The sequence below is a fragment of the Entelurus aequoreus genome, linkage group LG08 (assembly GCF_033978785.1).
Source record: "Entelurus aequoreus isolate RoL-2023_Sb linkage group LG08, RoL_Eaeq_v1.1, whole genome shotgun sequence".
NCBI classification, from domain to species: Eukaryota; Metazoa; Chordata; class Actinopteri; order Syngnathiformes; family Syngnathidae; genus Entelurus; species Entelurus aequoreus.
The window spans coordinates 7,757,968-7,783,453 of NC_084738.1; the positions used below are offsets into that span (position 1 = coordinate 7,757,968).

At 39.6% G+C, this 25,486-nt stretch overlaps 1 protein-coding gene across 1 annotated transcript; it reads right to left on the minus strand.

The window, feature by feature from the left end:
• Positions 1 to 8,909: 8,909 nt before the first annotated feature.
• LOC133654957 (retinol-binding protein 3-like) lies at positions 8,910 to 11,642 on the minus strand. Its single transcript, XM_062054832.1, has 4 exons — positions 10,367 to 11,642; positions 10,108 to 10,298; positions 9,711 to 9,853; positions 8,910 to 9,554 (listed from the first exon to the last, which is right to left on the minus strand). Exons 1-4 carry the CDS (start codon positions 11,558 to 11,560, stop codon positions 9,229 to 9,231), a joined length of 1,854 nt encoding a protein of 617 aa, XP_061910816.1. The 5' UTR covers positions 11,561 to 11,642; the 3' UTR covers positions 8,910 to 9,228.
• Positions 11,643 to 25,486: the final 13,844 nt, after the last annotated feature.

Below are 25,486 nucleotides of genomic sequence, written 5' to 3' on the forward strand. Positions count from 1 at the left end.
AGGAATTAATCCACTGGGAACCGGTTCTGAACATCTACCGGTTTTCGATTCCCATCCCTAATTACAAAGCAGAGGGTTTTTACAGAGGTGTTTTCATGGTCACATCTGTGGAAGACCCCCTAAGCCAGGCTCGGTTTTGTGATCAGATACTTCTGTGACATCTTACCTCGTCCCCAAAACCTTCACCAATGGTTTGGCACTGAAGAGGCCTGTCTCCTCTGTAATATCATTAATGTCTCCAATACATTTTGTCGGACTGGAACACAACACTGTCCTAAGGCCGCTATTGGTAGCGACACCATCAGGTGCTTAGGAAATTGGCAGCGGTGGCAGAGTCATGCTGACCCCGTGTTACAGGACAAACACGCTAAACTGTTTACAAGAGCCAGAGAGAACACTGACACAACCCACCAAAAAAAACTGCGGGGCTCCTCCCAACCGGCAGTGAGGGGTCTATGAGGGTTGACCTGGGGAAGCAAGTCCAATTCCCCAGGGAGATTGTAGAAACATCACTATAGCCAGAACTGATTATGTGGTCTGAGTCACTCAAAATTATACTGGTGGAACTCACTGTCCCATCGGAGCAAAATATGGAGGCCGCAAACGAACGGAAGCACTCCGAGTATGCAGACCTGGCGGCAGAGTGCATGGAGGTTGGCTGGAAAACTCACATGCGACCCATCGAGATGGGATGTAGGGGCTTCATCGGGTCCTCAACCATCCGCCTAAGCCGCGACATTGGCTGCATAGGATCAGCGTATCGAAAAGCGATTCAAGAACTGGCTGAAAATGGAAGCCTCTGGCTGTGGCTAAGGAGGAAGCAGAGGAGTTGGGGGCTGAATAATACCGGCATCAGCAGGGATGGTAGGGAGTGTGTGGAAGGGGCGTGGTCCAGGAGGAGATCTGAAAAAGCCAGAAAAGGAAAGAGGAAAGACTTTTGGGAGAGAAGCAAAGACGAGAAAAGACTTTGTGATATCGAAAATAAAACATTGTAACCATGGCAACCCGCCTGGCCCCGTCTATCGGTCCTGACAAGAACCCTGCGACACACACCTGTCACAGAGTGATCCCTGGGAGAGTGGAAATATCACAATACGTGTTTGTTATATTTTGATTTGTTATGGTTAGTTTGTATGTTTATTACTTAGAAATAAAATAAAGCTGCATCCGTCGGGAAGCTGTCGTCTTCTAAAACGTATTGCTCATCCTCTTTGTGGTCGGGCTCAAAAATATAAGGTCCTGGATCGTAATTTTTCCAGAAGTAATCGTTGTTGGCTTTCACAAAGTCTGCTTGATTAGCATTGTTGTTGATTTGATTTGATTTGATTTTTATTAAGGATCCCCATTAGCTGGTTGCCTCAACAACCCACTAGTCTTCCTGGGGTCCACAATTCAATACAATTACAAGTAAAAGCATATAATTATAACTACACAATACAGAAAAAAAAAATAAAAGCATCAATAAAAAAACAAGCAAACAATTTACAGTCACAGAATAATAATTACCATATAAATATAACAAACAAATCATCAATGAGCAAACTAATTTAAAAACTCAGATAAAATATTACTCTCTTTTTAAAAACCTGTTTACTTTCAATGCTGGTGAGAATTCGAGGCAGGTTATTCCAGAGCGATAAAGATCTATAAATAAAAGATTTCCGCAAAGCATTCTTCCTGGGACGAGGGAGTACAAAATGCCCCTCACTGGATGCCCTGGTATTGTGATTATGTATAGTGCTACTGTGAACTATTTGGGCCATGAGAAAAGCAGGAGTTTTACTACCGGTTACTGATTTGAACAATATAAGAGTATTAGCCAACAACCTGTTCTGCACTGTTAGCCAGGAAAGAGAAGCATGCATTTGGTTCACATTGGTTCTTAGTGAACAACCAAGAACCAGCCTTGCTGCCCTATTCTGGACAATCTGGAGCTTACTGATCTCACCACTTGCAGCAGACACCCAGACTGTAGAACAATAGTCAATATGACACAAGACTAAACTCTTAACAATTTGACAAAGAAGAGGTGGATCAGCAAAACCAGCACATTTCCTGGAAATACCAACAGCCCTTCCCATCTTTGTAACTATATCACTGATATGATTTGACCAGGATAGAGTGCAGTCCAGCATCACTCCAAGGAGCTTGGCACTTCTGACCTGTTGAACTGTTGAAATACCTAGCCTCAAATCCAACTTTGGGTCACAAGATAACCCTTGCCTAGTCCCCAATATAATACTTTTTGTTTTTGAGGTGTTAAGGACAAGTCTGTTACATACTGTCCAGTCATGCACAGCTTTTAGTTCCTCACTCAATACTACATTAAGTACACTGCATGATGGTGCAGCATGATATAAGGTTGCATCATCAGCATAAAGAACCAATCTTGCACGCCCGGTAGCCCAAGGTAAATCATTGGTGAATATAGAAAAAAGTAAAGGTCCTAGGCAACTTCCCTGTGGAACACCACAATCCAAACTTCTGCTATTAGACAAGCTGCCATTAAGATACACCTGTTGTGATCTTGAGGACAAATAACTCTGTATCCACATTAAACTTGAAGTATTAAAACCATAACATTTAAGTTTCTCAATTAAAAGAGAGTGGTCAATCATGTCAAATGCAGCACTAAAATCTAACAGCACAGCTCCAACCAACATAGAATTATCTATAGCATTAAGCCAATCATCCGTCATTTGTATAAGAGCCGTGGACATAGAGTGGCCCGTTCTATATGCATGTTGAGAATCAGTTGCTAGCCCATTTGATTGAAAGTAAGCTTGAATTTGTGCATACACACATTTCTCCAGTATTTTACATAACCCAGGTAGGATGCTTATTGGTCTAGAATTGCCCTCATTGAAAGCCAATTTGGTATCCTTATGTAGAGGAGTAACCTTAGCCACCTTCCATATCTTTGGACACAGGCCCACTTGTAAACATTTATTAAAAATATGACAAACAGGCACTGATATGATACCAGCAGTCATTTTCAGTAATTTACTATCCAGGTTGTCTACACCAGCTACTTTGTTGTCAGGAAGAGAGTGTAGTAACCTCTCAACCTCACTGACTTCAACCTGATGAAAATTGAATTCACAGTCCTTATTATCCATTATAATATTCCTAATGAGGTCAGCTGATTTGTTGTTATTGGATATATGCATACCATGCCTTAATTGAGATACCTTGTCAACATAATAGTTATTAAAATGATTGGCAATGTCACATGGCTTAGTGAGTACCAACCCATTTGATTCCACAAAAGGTGTACAGACATTGTTCTTTCTACCCATGATTTCATTCAAAACATTCCATAAGTTTTTGCTATCATATCTCACATCATATAACCTCTGTTTGTAATATTCCCTTTTTTTCAGTTTGTTTAACTTTGTGACCTGGTTTCTTAAGGAACAGTACTTATGCCTGTCATCAATTAAACCAGAGTTGACGGAGGCTTTTTTAGCCATGTCTCTTTCTGTCATTAAACTTCTAAGTCCATTATCAATCCATGGGGCAGACTTAGTTTTGACAGAAAACTTCTTCAAAGGGGCATGCTTGTCCACAACACTCATGTACATTAACATAAATAAGTCCAGTGCAGCCTCAGGGTCTTCCTCACTGCACACCTCGTTCCAATTTAAACAGGATATTTCATCAATAAAACATTCTTCATCAAATCTCTTATAAGACCTTGTAAAAATAATTTTCGCTTTAGGTTTAGGAACCCTTGTCTTTCTAGTGACAGATATTATATTGTGGTCAGTAAAACCTACAGGAACCGAGACTGCTTTGGAGCATTGGTCCGGAACATTTGTATAAATATGATCAATGCATGTAGCTATAATAATACCATCACTATTACTACCTATTCTCGTGGGAGGGGCAACAATTTGGGACAGATTGCAAGCATTTAAAATGGATAGTAACTTATTTTTGTTTGTACACCCTTGTCCCAGCCAGTCAACATTCATATCACCCAGTAAATAGATTTCTCTATTCGCATCTGATATCCTGTCAAACATCTCACATAACTCCTTCAGATACAGAGCATCAGCACTAGGAGGCCTATAGAAACAGCCTACTATAATTGGTTTCAAATAAGGCAGATAGACCTGCACACAAATAGCTTCAATACTCTCCCTCATCAAATCATTGCGCACTTTGATAGATAAATGATTCTGAACATAAATAGCCACCCCACCCCCAAACCTGTTCCTATCTTTCCTAAAAATTGAGAACCCCTCAATGGCTACAATTGAATCAGAAAAGGAATCATCAAGGTGGGTCTCAGAAATGGCAAAGATATTAATACAATTATCTTTGATAATACACTCTACTCCCTGATACTTATTACGCAGGCTGCATACATTCACGTGAGCTAACACCAGGCCCCTATGAAGGCCCAGCTTAGTGCAGGACATAACAGTACTGGAAGTAGTCATGACACAGGCCAAACCAAGATACTAAAAACACCCACGAATGCCCATTCTAAAAAAGCCAGGGGGTAACCTTTGGGTCCCGATACAGCTGTCCATTTATGTACAGCCTATCCACTGTTAGTGCCACTCTCTTGTTCTGGGCTCGGTTCTCTCTCATGATCGGTGACAGTTTCTTTCTCCTATCGTTGATCTCAGCCGGGAAGTGGTCATTTAACCAGAGAGAGGTCCCTTTCAGCTCCTTTCCTCGGCTTTTCACCAACTCTTTGTGCTTAAAATGCTCAAAACGAGCTATTATGGGACGGACTTTATTGTCCACAGGTCTGCCCATTCTGTGCACTCTGGAAAAAGTTATGTCTCTTACCACCTCCGGGGAGAGCTTGAGTTTATCCGACATGAACTCTCTTACAGTTTTTTCCGGATCGGCGTTGCCCTCTCGGATCCCCGAGAAAATGAGATTGTCTCTCATGTCCCTGCACTGTATATCCAACAGCGTGTCTTTAATGCGCCTATAGTCCGCTGTAAGAAAGTCGGTAGATCTCTGCATGTCAGTCATCGCGCCTCTCAGAAGGACATTATCCTTTCTTAGATCCTCAATCTCCTTCTGACTGAATTCCAGGCTACTTCTCAAGTCACGGATGTCCTGCTGTAGTGCATCCAGAATATCCAGCCTGCTCAATCTCGCGTTGATCGATTCCAATACGGATGCGTCCACCTCCATGCTACCACCCGGCTCACCTCCGCTACCGGTCGAGCCACGCTGGGATCGGTGTCTCCTGGCTGGTTGTTTGACTTTACACGCAGCCCCACCAGACACCTCCTTCTTGTCACTCTTTTTGTTGGTCATCTCAACTGTGACTGTCCAAAAACCCGGTATTCAAACGTGCGATCGTTAAAATGTCAAGCTCAAGGCGAGCTGGAGGTTAGCGACTGGCTAGCTAGCCACCTGGCTAAAAACAAACCAGGCTAGCTAGCGGTCGGTGAAGTTTTTAAACAAACAAGGACACCTTGATCACTTTAAAATTGTCCATAAAGTGTCCATAAAAGTATCCTGAATAGGTATCAAAAATAAAATATGGTATATTTGCGACCTAAAATTGGATAAAAACGCCGATTTCTGCTCGCGGCAATGGAGAAGTTAATGAGGGAAGTGCTCTTTGATTCCTAATGCAACCTCACAGATCACGTGATTGGCATGCTTATTAACTCTCAAAATGGCTCAGGAATCTTGGTGAGATTGATATTTTGAGCATATCTATTTATTTGCAAACTTTGGAAGTCTTTAGGGGTCATAAATCAGATATATATGATAATAGCTTCAATATAGAGGCAACTTGTTTTTCCATTCTACTGGTACTTTAAGAGAATTCACTTACTGGTTTAAAGATGTTAAAACAATGTCTATTGTTTATATTAGAGTGTCATCAAACACAATTTGAAATACATTTGGTGTCTATGAAAGTGTACCCAAAACAACAAGGTATATACAGAGTTTCCCCTAGATTGCCAAAATACCTGTGGTGGCGTGGGTGTGGTTATGGGCGTGGTGTGGGTGCGGTCACATGATGTCATTGCTTAATTTGCATAATTTTCTATATTATGATTTTCTTTTAAAAAGGCTAAAACAACGTACACATACGTTTGAAAACAAATTAGTACTAACATGTACTTTTTATTTTATATCGTTTTGCTCCATTTTTAAATTGCTAATTGTACCATGTACTTTGTTGAGAATTGTTCAAATGTCTAGAGACTTTAGTGACCTTTTCTTTATTTAAAACGACCATCAACAAATCTAGCATCTTTTTCTGGTGTTAATAGAGACTGTACTCATGTTTAGAGACTCTACTTCTGTCCCTCGATGTCTGCGACAAAAGAGGCTAGCTGCAGCAAGCATGACGTCACACTTGCTTTGCGCTGCTGCTCCAGTTGGATGTTCTCTCCTCAAAAACCATCACTGTCCTCTTAATATTTGCACATTTTGTAGATCGCTGACCGCGGATATATCTGGGATACATTTAAGTATGTCCACATTGCAATAATGCTGCCCCCACTGTGGACAATCCCCTGCGTCTTGCTTATATCCTGCTTCTGCAGCGTTGTTCTGGTGGTCAGTTTTTTACTGCGGCCAAATTTTGGGTGCATCACTCATCCATAATGCGCATATATTAGGCTAGTCATATATATATCCGCTCATACTGTAACAACCTGAAAGTGGTAATGTTTTATGTTTGTGTGGTTTTGATTTGATGTTCATTGTTCCCATGATCTAAACACACCATATATGGATACATACATATATATGTATCTTCGTATAAATATATATATATATATATATACACAATACAGGCCAAAAGTTTGGACACACTTTCTCATTTCAATGCATTTTGTTTATTTTCATGACTATTTACATTGTAGATTGTCACTGAAGGCATCAAAAATATGATACCTGTGAAGTGAAAACCATTTCAGGTGACTACTTCTTGAAGCCCATCGAGAGAATGCCAAGAGTGTGCAAAGCAGTAATCAGAGCAAAGGGTGGCTATTTTGAAGAAACTAGAATATAAAACACGTTTTCAGTTATTTCACCTTTTTTTGTTAAGTACATAACCCCACATGTGTTCATTCATAGGTTTGATGCCTTCAGTGACAATCTACAACAGGGGTGGTCAATTAATTTTTACCGGGGGCCGCATAAGCAACCCGAGCACTGCTGGAGGGCCACACGACAATATTTCAATTAAATTTTGCTCAATATTATTTTTGATATACCGTAAGATAAATAATAATGATGATAATAATAATAATAATAATTAATAATAATAATAATAATAATTTAATTTAACCTAACTTAACTTTATACAAAAGCAGATTGCTTATGATGGTTTTATTTTTAACACTGTTTTACACAACACTTCCTGATGTATTATACAATGCAAAAATGTCCATTTCTGCACAGGGTTAATTTCTGTCACTTTATCCTGCGTTATCCAACATTTTTCCCCATCAGATTTGGACAACCATCTGTTGTTAAAAATCGTTTTTAATCATATTTATTTTATATTGTTTTTTATATTGGTTTTATATGTAATTATTTTTTCTTTTTATTCAGTCATTGGTGGAGCTAAGGATAATATTTGAATATTGTTTTTAATATTGTTGTGCAGCACTTTGGAAACGTTTTGTTGTTCAAATGTGCTATATAAATAAACTGGATTGGATTGTCACACCTGCCAGCTTGTCCCATTTCAGTCCTAACATGTCCAAACACGCATTTACCTATGTGAACAAGTCATTACCTGTGGTTGTCTCTTTTAATTGACTGCATGGCTGCCAGCTACTCCGTGATTTGAAAGTCTGCAGTTATCCCACGTAAGAAGATGAGCAGATGGGCGGTGTTACGTACATTGCAACTCTCATCCAAAGCCACCGAAAAACAGTCCATGTCTCCGGGCATACAGCGCAACAGAGTCCAATAAGCACTCCTTAATAAACTCTCCGTCAGAAAACGCCTTACTTTTTCTGGGGCTTTTGTGAGAAATGACGAAACTTGTCCTGACAGCTGCATCTCTGGGGGTGTGAAATTTGGCAAAATGTCCTTCTTGGGTTTGCAGTTTTACCATGAACGCATCAGCCTCCCTAGCGCGCGCTTCATCGGACAGAATTTTCCCTCGTGCTTCATCGTGTAGTGGCGATTCAAATGATATTCTTTAAACACAGCAAGCTGTGTACCACAAATTAAGCACACGGCTTTACCTTTAATTTCTGTAAAGAAATACTTGGCAGTCCATGTCTTGTTGGAAACACGGCATTCGTCATCAACTTTTCTCTTTTTAGCGTCTCATCACTTGTCGCTGTGCACCTTCCCTCACAGGTTACACCCGGACATACGCCCATAACTAACACATTTCAAAATAAAAGCAGCACAGTTGTATTGCGCGCACGACATAGATGTTTTTTAAACTTTATTTTGTAATTTGTGATTGCGCACATGCGCATACGTCCACACGGAAGTAATACAAATAACGCTTTTCAAAACAAAAGCAGCACCGTTGTATTGCACACTCGACATAGATACTTTTTTAAATGTATTTTGTAATTTATGATTGGCCTCACGCGGGCCGGACAGGGATGCACAAAGGGCCGGATGCGGCCCGTGGGCCGCAGAATGCCCAGGTCTGATCTACAATGTAAATAGTCATGAAAATAAAGAAAACACATTGAATGAGAAGGTGTGTCCAAACTTATATATATATATATATATATATATATATATATATATATATATATATATATATATATATATATATATATATATATATATATATATATATATATATATATATATGATACCTAATACGGTAACCACTGCATCATATGTGTAAGACAGGTTGTGTTTTTTGCGTCCGACTGTAAAGGATGAATTAAAAATGACTAAAGGTTTAAACAATGACCCAACACACTTGATTTCATTGTTTGTCTTTTTATTTTGTTTCCACTGCAACAAAGTTAGCCCAAGTTGAACAGGAGGTTTGAATAGTACAGTTAACATTGGAGTTGACATAAAAATAGTACATACATTTTATGGCGAGTCATTTTTTCAGACAGTTAATTTTCATGTTTTGTGTGGACATCTATTATCTATAATGACATAAAAACTGGCACCAAAACATTGCTCTATGTCACAAATATGACTAAATAGTGTTTAAAATTGGAACAAATCTAGATCCTAAACCTCAACAACGCTTTTGGTTGCCAAAACAAAAGTATACCTTCATTTTGAGGATTAATTCTGGCCTCCCAAGTGCTTATTGAAAATGCCCTTGGCAGTTTCAAGGGCAGCGGATGCTGAGACGGGTATGTGAGGTGCAACGCCGGCTCCTTCCCAGGCTGGCCCGGTTGTTGTTACAGAGTGGACTGTAGGAATGCTGAGGAAGATGTCGGTCTCACCAACATGGAAGGTTTTGGGCGGGTGGGATGACCCGGAAGTGGTCTCTCCGACAATCATAGCGCGGCCAAGTTTCTTCAGGATGTAGACAAACTCCTCTGCCGCGCCAGCTGTTGCTCCACTGGTCAGGATGATTAGGCTCTTCTTGGATCCATATCTTGTTCCTGTGTCAAAAACAAATCTTTTAGAAATTGAAGACTAGAGGAGGAACTTTTGTTGGGGATCTTGAAAACAGGGGAAGTATTAATTAATAATTCAGGTTAGCTGTACCGCAGAGCAGGACTAAAAAAAGGCAATGGCCCAATGCCAGGTCCAATTACCAGTGAGTTCAGGCAGTGTTTGGAGTTCAGTGGTGGTGCCAGACTGTCTGTCGTACAGCTTGTCCAGTACAATCTGTTTGTTGGCGTCAAAGAAGTAAGAGCAGAAACCTCCTATAGCTGTCGTCGGGCCACCAAGGTTGTTCCTGTAAATGCAATTACAGTGGAAGACATAAGACAATGCTGTTCTATGAAGAACATTTCCAGTCTCGGTTGCTGGCCCTACATTAACCATCCATTTATTTTCTGTGCAGAATGGTCACCATTCAACCATTACACTACCATAGGCACAACTTTAATTTGAAAGATATACTGAACATAGTCATCATTTTAAGTGAGCGATTAACATTTAAAAAAACCTCAAGCAGCCTTTTACATAAAATCTTGAGGTTCTGCCCACCTGAGGTCAATGATCATGGCATCTGTGTTGACCACCTTGCTCCACACGTGCTCCACAATAATTTGTGCGATGGCCTTGACCTCCTCAAAGTCTCCAAACATGTCAAAACGCAGGTAACCGATGTTGTTTTCAAAAATGTCCGTGTGGAAGGAGACTTTTATGAGCTCGATATACATCTCGGGAGTATAATCCTGAGGAGAAAGACAAGGAAGATTTACAAAGAAGACTGACAATTATATCTGTCGTACTGGGATCTTACCATAGGTGGCAGGACTGGAGTGTTACTGGTGGTCTTCAGGCTCTTGTCCCCAGACAGAGTGTTTAAGTCAGCAGACAACTGTTCTTCAAGATCTTTCTTGGAGACAACCATGCTGTAGTTTCCGTTCTGCAAGAGACCTTTCAGTTTTGCGGCAACAGCAACCCCAACTTCCTCAAAGGCATAGTTGTCAGAGATCAGTGCTGCCGACCCCTCAATGATGGCGGGGACTTGTGCGCGGAGTTCCACTATCTTGATAGCTGTAGCAAGGGCGTCCTCTGCGTTGACTTCAACGTCAGGGGTGACGCCTGCAAGCTCCCAGGTTGAACCTGTGATGGGGTTGATGGACTTCGCAGTTGGCAATGTCACGTAAAAGTCAGTGTCCCCCACCTTGATTTGATCTAGTTTGACCGAACCCCCGGCGGTATTTTCTCCAACAACAGTGCCTCTCTTCATGTTTTGGAGGCAGTAGGCAACATCTTCAGCGATACCTTTGGTGTTCTTGCTTGTGAGGATAACGAGAGGTTTGGTTGTGCCGTATCGCTCGCCCAGCAGGGTGGGCATGGACCATAGCTTAGTGGTGGTGTTTGAAGGACGGTCAAACACGCTGTCGATGTGAATGATAGGATCGGCTGCAGTGAAGTAGGATATGATGTAAGAAATTCCTGTGATGTCCCCGCTGCTAGTGTACCGCAAGTCAAAGATAAGGGCGGAAGTAGGCAGAACTTTGTTCCAGACCAGGTCTACCAGCAAAGAGCCGATTTTGTCAGCAGCTGCCACGCCGAGGATGTGATCGATTCTCATGTAGCCGACATTGCCCTGCAGGATGTCCAGCTTGATGGAGTTTTGGAGGACGGCGACAAGCTGCTCGGGTGGTAGAGGAGGCATCACTGGCGCAACCACAGGGGCGTAGTTTGGCTCATAGGAGACCTTCACGCGTGGATCATTGATTGTGGTCTGCATTCCAGCGCTGAGGACTCTAGCCAAAGACTCCCCATCTGGGATATTGAGGATCTCTGTATTGCTGCTGGCTGCTGCAATGGCCTCCTTCATCCCTTGGAGCTTCTCTGGTGAGCAGTAATTGTCTATGACGACCTTTACCATGTCAACAACGAGAGTGGGAGAAAACGCAGCATGTATGAAGGCAACATTTCCTAAAACTAGAAGAGACGCTATCAGAAACACAGACTTTGCCATTTTCTCCAATGTAGTCAGCAGGTGAACCAACCTCCGCCTGCGAAGAGGTCCTTTGTTAAATGGCTGTGTTATGTCTGCAAGGTTTCTGTTAACACACTCATAAGAGGCTTTAACCCACAATAAACCTCTAATCGCATTATCCATCTGTAAGGCAGTAACAAGCTTGCCCAATTGTTGTAATAACCGGGAAGCGTTTCCAAAGATACTCCCCCTAAATTTGAATACGGTGTTTTAAACTGCTATGTAAAGCGAGTGCTGTCATATGTGGTGAGCAGTGTAAGAAAACCAAACGTCTGCAAAGAGATTAACTGTGCTGAAAAGATCCATTCAGGAAATGATTCCAGCATGAATATATACTGTATGCATTACCCACATTCTGTAAATAACATGACTTTGACTGAATGGATTCTTGTTAGGTTGCCTTGGTGCTGACGCCCTCTGCTGGCAAGTGTGCATTTAGGATGCTTGTAATGCTACATTAAAATTCCTCTCTTGGCAATTTAAAGAAATAAAAGACAGAAAAAATACATTTAAATGCACAGAATCAGTGGGGAGAAAAATAAAGTGGGGAAAAATTCCAGCCAACCTATATGATACATACATTATGTCCAAATATGGTAATTAGAAGATTGGGTTTTTGTTTCCACAAAAGACGCATTATTATGGATTTTAGTTGGTGTACTGTTTTATGTGACAAAATAATTAGAAAACCCTTTTAATGAATTAATAAGATCAGTGGTCATTAACAAGGGGCTGACGTCCCTCACAAAGTTATTGCAGTGGGGCGGGGATTGTTACATTTTTGGTTGATTAGACTATTTTTAAAATATATTTTTTTATATTGCCCCGGCAATTTTTCCACAAATTTAAATCTCTCTAACATTGATCCAACACACTGTAGTTTATATATAGCAGTGGCATGGGCACCCTACTCACTGTACGTTGTAGGTTTAAAATAAAAACAATCTGAATAAATATTTATATTATATACACTATATTGCCAAAAGTATTTGGCCACCTGCCTTGACTTACATATAAACTTGAAGTGCCATCCCATTCCTAACCCATAGGGTTCAATATGATGTCGGTCCACCTTTTGCAGCTATTACAGCTTAAACTCTTCTGGGAAGGCTTTTCACAAGGTTGCGGAGTGTGTTTATAGGAATTTCCCACCATTCTTCCAAAAGCGCATTGGTGAGGTCACACACTGATGTTGGTCGAGAAGGCCTGGCTCTCAGTCTCCGTTCTAATTCATCCCAAAGGTGTTCTATCGGGTTCCTGTCGAGACTCTATGCAGGCCAGTCAAGTTCATCCACACCAGACTCTGTCATCCATGTCTTTATGGACCTTGCTTTGTGCACTGGTGCACTGTCATGTTGGAAGAGGAAGGGTCCCGCTCCAAACTGTCCCCACAAGGTTGGGAGCATGGAACTGTCCAAAATGTTTTGGTATCCTGAAGCATTCAAAGTTCCTTTCACTGGAACTAAGGGGCTAAGCCCAACTCCTGAAAAACAACCCCACACCATAATTGTGACCTCTTTGCACTATGTGCTTCAGCATCCGCTGACCCCTCTCTCTGTCAGTTTACGTGGCCTACCACTTCGTGGATGAGTTGCTGTTGTTCCCAAACTCTTCCATTTTCTTATAATAAAGCCCACAGTTGACTTTGGAATATTTAGGAGCGAGGAAATTTCACGACTGGATTTGTTGCACAGGTGGCATCCTATGACAGTTCCACGCTGGAAATCACTGAGCTCCTGAGCGCGGCCCATTCTTTCACAAATGTTTGTAGAAACAGTCTCCATGCCTAAGTGCTTCATTTTATACACCTGTGGCCGGGCCAAGTGATTAGGACACCTGATTCTGATCCTTTGGATGTGTGGCCAAATACTTTTGGCAATTTAGTGTATATGTTAGCATTCAGGATAGCTAGCGATTAGTGTGCTATTTTCAAGCTAAAAATTAAGTGCACTAGTTTCAAGTTAGCGTTCAGCGTGTTAATTCCTAGCTAGCGATTGGTGCACTAGTTGCCAGCTTGCGATGTACTGTATTAATTTAATATCTTAGTATTGCACAATAACAATGTACCTTCAAAACCAGTTTAATTGAAAATATTTTTTTATGGGAGATTAAATGGTGGGTCCCCTCTCTATAATTCTCCATCAGTTTGAGGGTCTGTGGCCTGGAGAACGTTGACGACCCTTTAATTTAAATCTTTGTTTAACATCCATGCATATAGCATTTGGGTCACCGGTGAGCTGTTTAGCTCAATCACAAGACATATACAGTATGGACAAACAAGCAGTGACCAGTCACATTCACACCTACAGACCACTTACAGTCTCCAATTTACCTATAATGCACATTTTTCGACTGTTGAAGAATGGGATGATCCAGAACACAGACCAGGTGTCCCTCGTAACTTTTGCATTTACTACTTAAATACGAAAAGTATTGTAGTATAGTTTGTACTGCCTAATCCAGGGTATGCATCAAAGTCCTATTACTAAAATATGTTGATCCCACTCACAGTTATAAAAGCTTTGGTAACTTAAGCGGTCAAGTCTGGGTCAGTTTGCAGACACGTGGCCTAGCTGCCTTAAATCACAAACTTGGATCAGAATGAAACATTCTTTCACTGTGGATTTAAGAGCAAACTTCATTTTGTGTATATAAACTATACTGCTGAGCTGTTCAGTTCAGGACCCATGAGAGCCTAATATTAACCCTTAAACTTACGGCAGCCTCTTCCTGCTCCTTTTCAATATGTTGAAGTGTGTAGGTGACAGGCGGTGATCCTCAGTGTAACTTGTTGAACAAATAAACCATGTCATAACCCTAACAATTGCTTCCTCCATGACAAATGGGATAATAAACAGTACATGCTATTTAATGTTTAATGATGTACTCAAAGAGGTACATCATACGTCATACACCAAGCAAGGCTAATCTTGAAGCTGGATAAGCTTTTCAGTGGGTAAAGAATGCCAACTACCACTAATCAAATAAGCTTTTCAGAACCCTAATATGCAAATATCTTCATAAACATACAGTGTGCTTTCCACCCTTTGGATTCTGTACTGCGTATATATATATATATATATATATATATATATATATATATATATATATATATATATATATATAGCCATTGGTAGGTTAGTGGTTCACATAGCTTGGTGAGTTTCCGCTCAATGCTTGGTCAAGAAAATCACATACACAAATATACGCTACAAGCTATATTACATATCATTTGCAACAAAAGAAACAGCAACAACAAATCACAGCCAAATTGAAAATAAGATTTGTATTTATTAATAATTTACTTGCATGAGCAAACAAAAACTGTCATCTAATATACAGTAAATACGATAGATTTATGTTCATTTTCCCCCCCCAAAAGAATCCCATCAATACAATTAATCAAAAACAGATCATAAGCATGTAAAATACAGACTACAGATTACATCTTAATGCCAACATCAAGACTATGATTTTGGACAACACACTTGAAATAAACTATTGGGAACTCTGACACCTACTTAAAACTGTTAAAAAATCATTTAAACTGAGACTTTTAAAGAGCTATTTATAATTAAGGGGGTCAACATTAAGATACAGTTTAAAACATATTCTTTATTATTATTAGTGTTAATAGTCTTATTGAAACAATTAGATCACTTTGTATAAAAATAAACCCTGCATCAGTTTTAAAATTTCTTCACAATGAACAACAAACAACTGCAAGTAAAACTAATAACACATTAGGGCATTATACAGTCATGTATGACTTTAATTGGAAATATATCAGTAGACTCAATCAATCGCACTGGACTGTTCAGGGTGTCTGAAAAGACGATTCCCCTCTCATCAGAGCAGGCTTTATCATGAGTTCATGCTCATAGACTTAGAATCTTGGATTAGATTTCACCAATCTAAAACATAGATTTTGGACTAAATCTGACCTATGTAAGACTTTGATCTTGAACTAGATCCGACCAATCTAAAACATAGATTTTGGACTAAATCTGACCTATGTAAGACTTTGATCTTGGACTAGATCTGACCATTTCAAGACTTATGTCATGGACTCGAGCCGACCAATGTAAGACCTATATCTTGGATTAAATCTACCCAATGTAAGACTTTGACCTTGGATTAGATCTGACCAATCTAAGACTTAGATCATGGACTAGATCTGACCAATCTAAGACTAGGTCTAACCAATCTAAGTATATGAGCATGAACGGATGAAGCCTGCTCTGATGTGAGGCGAAATGTCTTCTGAGACAAACTGAAAAGTCCAGTTGCGATTGATTAAATATCCTGGGAAAGTCTGTTATTATAATATGATCATTGATAATTTATATTGAAATTACAAATGTACAGATTTACATTGATTCATAAATACATTTTAAGTACTGTCAAATAAGCTTTTTTAAAAAATTCAGATTGAATACTGGTGAAACTCAAAAAATTGTGCAAAGGTTCGTTTGTTCCAGCAATTAGATTTATAAGGTACAACTAATACAGTACAGTATATGACATAACATGCAACTCAAGATATTTCAAGCCTTCTTTTAGTATACTTTTGTATGATAATGGTTTACAGTTTATGAAAACCTGAAATATAAAATCTCAGAAAATGTAGGATTTTCAAAAACTGTAGGCCATGATCATCAACATTATAAGAAATAAAGGCTTGACATAGCTCACTTTGCATGTGAAGTTGAATTGCTGAAATGAATGGACTTTTACACAATGTTCAAATTTTCAGAGTTCCTTTATATATATATATATATATATATATATATATATATATATATATATATATATATATATATATATATATATATATATATATATTAAGTCAGGAAAAAACACAGAGGCTATATCATCCCTAAAAGCCTGTTTCTCAGGTTTCCCTACTCGTCAGGGGATTTTATATATATATATATATATATATATATATATATATATATATATATATATATATATATATATATATATATATATATATATATATATATATATATATAGAGAGAGAGAGAGAGAGAGAGAGAGAGAGAGAGAGTAGTACCTCAATTTACACGCTTAATTGGTTCTGTGACGGAGCTCTTAACTCATAACACTTGTATCTCAAATCAACGTCGCCCATTGAAATGACTTGAAAGCAATTGGTGCAATTGGTGCTTGCCCCCCCCCCCCAAAAAAAATACCACCATTTTTTACATGTAACATGCATTTTAAAAAGAAACAAAACTTTTGGATAAGAAATATTGTCAGAAAACAACTACAGTAGTTTTATGAAGTAATTTTAATGTACATTATTTACCTTGGAGAGTGGACTTTATCGGTATTTCCTTCAATCTTCAAACACACCATCATCAGCTTTTCCATATTTTCATGGATGGTGTCATCGACTCCTTCTGCTTCAGTATGGTGCAGACTAGCAGTACTACGTTCCAACTATGACTATACGCTTTGTCATGTTTTTGTTGATTTCTTTCTTTGATTCAATGAATATCATCCACTTCTTCTTCTCGGTACTGTCCTTCACACCCACTTTCTTCCTGTCCATGCTTGAAAACACAAAATTATGTCGATCTTAGCTATAAGTTAATGCTAGCAAGTAAATCCAGACGTTTTGGTCAGTTTCAAAGGGGTTCACTGGGACATTTGCTGTGTCAACTAATGGCGGGAATGCTTCCAACGGAAATATTTGCTTGCAACGTATAGCAAAACAGGTGGATCTCTCTTGAGGGGAAGGTGGGGGGTTAATCTTTTTGAAAATGATGAAAATGATGGGAAGAAGCGCCATTCTACATGGCATATAAAGCTGTGGTCAAAGTTGGAACTGCCACAAAACACATCTTGAAATATTCAACACTCTACTGGCATCTAGCGGTTAAAGTGGATAGTGCACCCCCCAATTCGTCACGGTTTTCCTGACACATGAAACGTGACAAAATGGGGGGTGAACTATCCACTTTGAGGCCATATGAATCCCCTTTCTTACTGTATCTCAAAACACTGTTAATTTGGGGCACTGTTTAAGTACCAGTAGAGGAGAAAAACAAGTTGACTTTATATGCTTGTTTGTGTTTCATTGTATCCATTAAACCATATCCAATTGTATTTACAATCCGCAAAGTTTGTGAAAACACAGTTTAAACATCACAAAATGCCACAAATTCAGTCAGCCATTTTGAATATTGCGCTCTGAATACCTTCGACTATTTTCGGAGATTGACATTGCGGTAGTAAAACTTCTGCACTCTGCCCATGTTATCAGATTAGTCATAATGGAAATACGCAAAAATTGACCGGGGGGCGGGGTAAAGGGGGGAGGAGTATATTTATAGCTAAAATTCACTGAAATTCAAGTATTTATTATATATATATATATATATATATATATATATATATATATATATATATATATATATATATATATATATATATATATATATATATGACACTAGAATGAGACAGTCAGAGATTACAAAGAGAAACATAGCCAAGACTTGTGATCTCGCCAGAAAGATGTCCAGGCATCGAGTAATTGTCTCTGGCCCCCTGCCTGCGAGAGGCAATGATGAGAGATATAGCAGATTAGTCTCGCTTAACAAGTGGCTGTCTAGCTACTGTAGGCAACAGGGACTAACGTTTATTGATAACTGGCCCTCTTTCTGGGGCAAACCAGGCTTGCTGATGAGAGACGGCCTTCACCCTAACCAGGAAGGGGCCATCATCCTGTCTAGAAACATAGACTACTATTTAAGTCTCACTTGACTGACTACACTAGAGCAAGCCCGGTCACAGGCAATTACAATGTCTGTTAGTCCGGGTGAGGAGTCAGTTAAGCTAGAACTAGCCAGCGCCAGGCTGGATAATCCATGTACGCATAGCAATTCTCTTAGAATAATACACAATTCACATAATGTTTTTTCTGTTGTGTCTGTGTCAGAGGTGGACATGCATTCTACTGAGGTGGCAAATTATGATATGTCCAGTCTATTGCAGCACCAAGCAAACAATCGGAAAATTCCCGTCATATCAATTCCTAGATATGGTCGAAACTATTTAAAGTGCACTACGCATAATAAACGCAACATTGTTAATATTGCCACTACGGATAATCTTAACAAAAACTCGTCAAAACAGCCCAATACCTATAATATGGGCTTTTTAAACATAAGATCATTGTCTCCCAAGGCGTTATTGGTTAATGAGGTCATTAGAGACAACAATCTTAACGTCATTGGTCTTAGCGAAACCTGGCTCAAACCAGACGAATTTTTTGCGCTCAATGAGGCATCTCCTCCTAACTATACGAATGCGCATGTTGCCCGTCCTCTTAAAAGGGGAGGGGGTGTCGCACTAATATACAATGAAAATTTCAACCTTACCCCTAACCTAAATAATAAATATAAATCGTTTGAGGTGCTTACTATGAGGTCGGTCACACCGCTACCTCTCGACCTGGCTGTTATCTACCGCCCCCCTGGGCCCTATTCGGACTTTATCAGTGAATTCTCAGAGTTCATTGCTGATCTAGTGACGCACGCCGACAATATAATCATAATGGGGGACTTTAATATCCATATGAATACCCCATCGGCCCCTCAGTGCGTGGCGCTCCAAACCATAATTGATAGATGTGGTCTTACACAAATAATACATGAACCCACGCATCACAATGGTAATACAATAGATCTAGTGCTTGTCAGGGGTGTCACCACCTCCAAAGTTATGATACTTCCATATACTAAAGTAATGTCCGATCATTACCTTATAAAATTTGAAGTTTTGACTCATTGTCAACAAGCTAATAATAATAATAACTGCTATAGCGGCCGCAACATTAATGCTGCCACAACGATGACTCTTGCTGACCTACTGCCTTCGGTAATGGCACCATTCCCAAATTATGTCGGCTCTATTGATAACCTCACTAACAACTTTGACGATGCCTTGCGCGAAATTATTGATAGTATAGCACCGCTAAAGCAAAAAAGGGCCCCTAAAAGGCGCACCCCATGGTTTACAGAAGAAATTAGAGCTCATAAATTAGCATGTAGAAAACTGGAACGCAAATGGCGCGCGACTAAACTTAAGGTTTTCCATCAAGCATGGAGTGATAGTTTAATAACTTATAAACGCATGCTTACCTTAGCTAAAGCTAAATACTACTCAAATCTCATCCGCCTCAACAAAAACGATCCTAAATTTCTGTTTAGTACAGTAGCATCGCTAACCCAACAAGGGACTTCTCCCAGTAGCTCCACCCACTCGGCAGATGATTTTATGAATTTCTTTAATAAGAAAATTGAACTCATTAGAAAGGAGATTAAAGACAACGCATCCCAGCTACAACTGGGTTCTATTAACACAAATACGACTGTATATACGACGGACACTGCCCTCCAAAATAGTCTCTCTATTTTTGATGAAATAACATTAGAGGAATTATTACAGCGTGTAAGTGGGATAAAACAAACAACATGTTTACTTGACCCACTTCCTGGGAAACTTATCAAGGAACTGTTTGTATTATTAGGTCCATCAGTGTTAAATATTATAAACTTATCACTTTCCTCCGGCACTGTTCCCCTAGCATTCAAAAAAGCGGTTATTCATCCTCTGCTCAAAAGACCTAACCTCGATCCTGACCTCATGGTAAACTACCGACCGGTCTCCCACCTTCCGTTTATTTCCAAAATTCTCGAAAAAATTGTTGCACAGCAGCTAAATGAACACTTAGTGACTAACAATCTCTGTGAACCTTTTCAATCCGGTTTCAGGGCAAATCACTCTACGGAGACAGCCCTCGCAAAAATGACTAATGATCTATTGCTAACGATGGATTCTGATGCGTCATCTATGTTGCTGCTTCTTGATCTTAGCGCCGCTTTCGATACCGTCGATCATAATATTTTATTAGAGCGTATCAAAACGCGTATTGGGATGTCAGACTTAGCCTTGTCTTGGTTTAACTCTTATCTTACTGACAGGATGCAGTGCGTCTCCCATAACAATGTGACCTCGGACTATGTCAAGGTAACGTGCGGAGTTCCCCAGGGTTCGGTTCTTGGCCCTGCACTCTTTAGTATTTACATGCTGCCGCTGGGTGACATCATACGCAAGTACGGTGTTAGCTTTCACTGTTATGCTGATGACACCCAACTCTACATGCCCCTAAAGCTGACCAACACGCCGGACTGTAGTCAGCTGGAGGCGTGTCTTAATGAAATTAAACAATGGATGTCCGCTAACTTTTTGCAACTCAACGCTAAGAAAACGGAAATGCTGATTATCGGTCCTGCTAGACACCAACATCTATTTAATAATACCACCTTAACATTTGACAACCAAACAATTAAACAAGGCGACTCGGTAAAGAATCTGGGTATTATCTTCGACCCAACTCTCTCGTTTGAGTCACACATTAAGAGTGTTACTAAAACGGCCTTCTTTCATCTCCGTAATATCGCTAAAATTCGTTCCATCTTGTCCACTAGCGATGCTGAGATTATTATTCATGCGTTCGTTACGTCTCGTCTCGATTACTTTAATGTATTATTTTCGGGTCTCCCTATGTCTAGCATTAAAAGATTACAGTTGGTACAAAATGCGGCTGCAAGGCTTTTGACAAAAACAAGAAAGTTTGATCATATTACGCCTATACTGGCTCACTTGCACTGGCTTCCTGTGCACTTAAGATGCGACTTTAAGGTTTTACTACTTACGTATAAAATACTACATGGTTTAGCTCCAGCCTATCTCGCCGATTGTATTGTACCATATGTCCCGACAAGAAATCTGCGTTCAAAGAACTCCGGCTTATTAGTGATTCCCAGAGCCAAAAAAAAGTCTGCGGGCTATAGAGCGTTTTCTATTCGGGCTCCAGTACTCTGGAATGCCCTCCCGGTAACAGTTAGAGATGCTACCTCAGTAGAAGCATTTAAGTCCCATCTTAAAACTAATTTGTATAATCTAGCCTTTAAATAGACCCCCCTTTTTTAGACCAGTTGATCTGCCGTTTCTTTTCTTCTCTCCTCTTCTCCCCTGTCCCTTGCGAGGGGGAGTTGCATAGGTCCGGTGGCCATGGATGAAGTGCTGGCTGTCCAGAGTCGGGACCCCGGGTGGACCACTAGCCTGTGCATCGGTTGGGGACATCTCTGCGCTGCTGACCCGTCTCCGCTCGGAATGGTTTCCTGTTGGTCCCGCTGTGGACTGGACTCCCGCTGATGTGTTGGATCCACTGTGGACTGGACTTTCACAATGTTATGTCAGACCCACTCGACATCCATTGCTTTCGGTCTCCCCTAGAGGGGGGGGGGGGGGGTTACCCACATATGCGGTCCTCTCCAAGGTTTCTCATAGTCATTCACCGACGTCCCACTGGGGTGAGTTTTTCCTTGCCCGTATGTGGGCTCTGTACCGAGGATGTCGTTGTGGCTTGTACAGCCCTTTGAGACACTTGTGATTTAGGGCTATATAAATAAACATTGATTGATTGATTGATTGATATATATATATATATATATATATAGAAAATAAATACTTGAATTTCAGTGTTCATTCATTTACACATATACACACATAACACTCCTCTCTACTACTTGCCGTAGTTTTGAAGCAATGCATGATGGGAATGTGGATGTTGTGTGTCAGTGTATTAACGTGCCGGCTAGAATAAACACACGCTGAGAAATAGCTCCGTGCCTGTCTACTTTATGGGTTATAGATAAACCTATGGATAGCGGAGACATACTGTATATAATAGTCTCCTTCTGGTTGTGTGTGCAGTTGCGCACTGAGCTCCAAAAGCCGTAGATGTTATAACGTGACTGGGCCGGCACGCTGTTTATATGGAGGAAAAATGGACGTGACGACAGGCTGTCCTCACTCAGGTCCGGCTGGAAATCGGGAGAAATTCGGGAGAATGGTTTTCCCGGGAGAGGCACTGAAATTCGGGAGTCTCCCGGAAAATTCGGCAGGGTTGGCAAGTATGTAAGTGATATTGTTATTATAGACGCCAATGCAGATGGACTATTTTAGCGCCACATTGATAGCAGTGAGCTAATGCTATCTTACGCTGCTATTGTTGACACACTGAGTCGACGGCTGCTTCTGCTTCGTCTCTAGATTATATTTCATGCATCTCTCACCTGGTAGTAGACAAATGTGGCCATGGTCTGACAGGCTGCTCGACTTTGACGTCCCCCGAGATGGTCAAAATAAAACAAAGTGTTTGTTTTATTTTGGGTTGTTATTGTTAGTTTGTATGTTTAGTACCTAGCAATGCTGCGGATGCTACAGTGTCACAAGGAAACTGCATCCATCACTCGGCTTTTGCTAGCGTCTCAATAAAGCTGCATCCGCTGGGAAGCTGTCGTCTTCTAAAACATATTGCTCATCGTCTTTTGTGTTTGGGCTCAAAAATATTCCCAAAGTAATCGCTGTTGGCTCTCACAAAATCTGCTTGATTAGCATTGTTGTTGATGGGGAAGGGATCTTTGGTTCCTAGAGCGACGTCACGTGATCACGTGACTGGCTCCCTCATTATCTCTCAAAATGGCTCGGGAACCTCTGATATTTATAATATTTTGATCATATCTATTCATTCGCAAACTTTGGAAGTCTTTTGGTGTCTTAAATCATATATATATATATATATATATATATATATATATATATATATATATATATATATATATATATATATATATACACAGTATATATATACTACCGTTCAAAAGTTTGGGGTCACCCAAACAATTTTGTGGAATAGCCTTAATTTCTAAGAACAAGAATAGACTGTCGAGTTTCAGATGAAAGTTCTCTTTTTCTGGCCATTTTGAGCGTTTAATTGACCCCACAAATGTGATGTTCCAGAAACTCAATCTGCTCAAAGGAAGGTCTGTTTTGTAGTTTCTGTAACGAGCTAAACTGTTTTCAGATGTGTGAACATGATTGCACAAGGGTTTTCTAATCATCAATTAGCCTTCTGAGCCAATGAGCAAACACATTGTACCATTAGAACACTGGAGTGATAGTTGCTGGAAATGGGCCTCTATACACCTATGTAGATATTGCACCAAAAACCAGACATTTGCAGCTAGAATAGTCATTTACCACATTAGCAATGTATAGAGTGTATTTCTTTAAAGTTAAGACTAGTTTAAAGTTATCTTCATTGAAAAGTACAGTGCTTTTCCTTCAAAAATAAGGACATTTCAATGTGACCCCAAACTTTTGAACGGTAGTGTATATATACATATATATATATATATATATATATATATATATATATATATATATATATATATATATATATATATATATATATATATATATATATATATATATATACATATATATAGATATATATATATATATATATATATATATATATATATATATATATATATATATATGTATGTATATATATATATGTATGTATATATATATATATATATATATATACATATATATATATATATATATATATATATATATATATATATATATATATATATATGTATGTATATATATATGTATGTATATATATATATATATATATATATATATATATATATATATATATATATATATATATATATATATATATATATATATATATACATGTATATATATATATATATATATATATATATATATATATATATATATATATATATATATATATATATATATATATATATATATATATATATATATATATATATATACATACATATATATATATGATAATAGCTTCAATATAAAGGCAACTTGTTTTTCCACTCTACTGGTACTTTAAGTTAGAGGTACCACTGTGTGTACAGTATATACCAGGGGTCGGCAACCCGCGGCTCCGGAGCCGCATGCGGCTCTTTGACCACTCTGATGCGGCCCAGCTGTATACTTGCCGGCCCCCCCGATTTTCCCAGGAGATTTATGGATCTCAGTGCCTCTCCTAGATAACTCCCAGGGCAAATATAATCCTATTTTCACTCTAATTACTAAATTAAGGGTGTGCCCCAATTGCACTGCAGTACTTGTCCTCTATAGCATTTACAAACAGCGTGCCAGCTCGGCCACATGTTGTATGTAGCTTTTACTTGCACATGCAGGAGACAGCAAAGCATACTTAGTCATCAGCCACACAGCTTACACTGACGGTAGCCGTATAAAACAATTTTAACACTGTTACGTTACAAATATGCGCCACACTGTGAACCCACACCAAAAAAGAATGAAAAACACATTTCTGGAGAACATCCCACCGTAACACAACATAAACACAACACAACCAATACCCAGAATCACATGTAGCCCTAACTCTTCCGGTCTAGATTATACACCCCCGCTACCACCAAACCCCGCCACACATCAACCCCCCCCCCCCCCCCCTCTCCGTGCGTCGGTTGAGCGGAAGAGTTAGGGCTGCATGGGATTCTGGGTATTTGTTGTGTTGTGTTTATGTTGTGTTACAGTGCAGATGTTTTCCAGAAATGTGTTTGTCATTCTTTTTTGGTGTGGGTTCAAAGTGTGGCGCATATTTGTAACGTAACAGTGTTAAAGTTTTTTTATACGGCTACCGTCAGTGTAAGCTGTGTGGCTGCTGACCTAGTACGCCTTGCTGTCACTGACGTGAGCAAGCTGAAGCTGCATTCTACATGTGGTCGAGCAGGTACACTATTTGGGAAGGCTGTAGAGGGCGCCAAAAGCAGTGCCAGCACGCCCTGATATTCGGGAGTCTCACGGAAATAATGAGAGGGTTGGCAAGTATGACGCTATCAAGCGCCATTCATTCAGAACTCGCGGGCCGTACTAACATCAAATTTCCACATCAAAGTGCGTGCCGGTGCGTGTGTCTGAGACCCCTGGTTAACATAGCACAAAGCAATTTAA

Bases quoted from the DNA above. Each gene is read 5' to 3' on its own strand.
- LOC133654957 (XM_062054832.1), bottom strand. From the start codon at position 11,560: ATGGCAAAGTCTGTGTTTCTGATAGCGTCTCTTCTAGTTTTAGGAAAT. The intron at 9,854-10,107 runs GTGGGCAGAACC...TTGCATTTACAG, and splicing joins GCCATGATCATTGACCTCAG to GAACAACCTTGGTGGCCCGA. The intron at 9,555-9,710 runs GTAATTGGACCT...TTTTTGACACAG, and splicing joins AACACTGCCTGAACTCACTG to GAACAAGATATGGATCCAAG.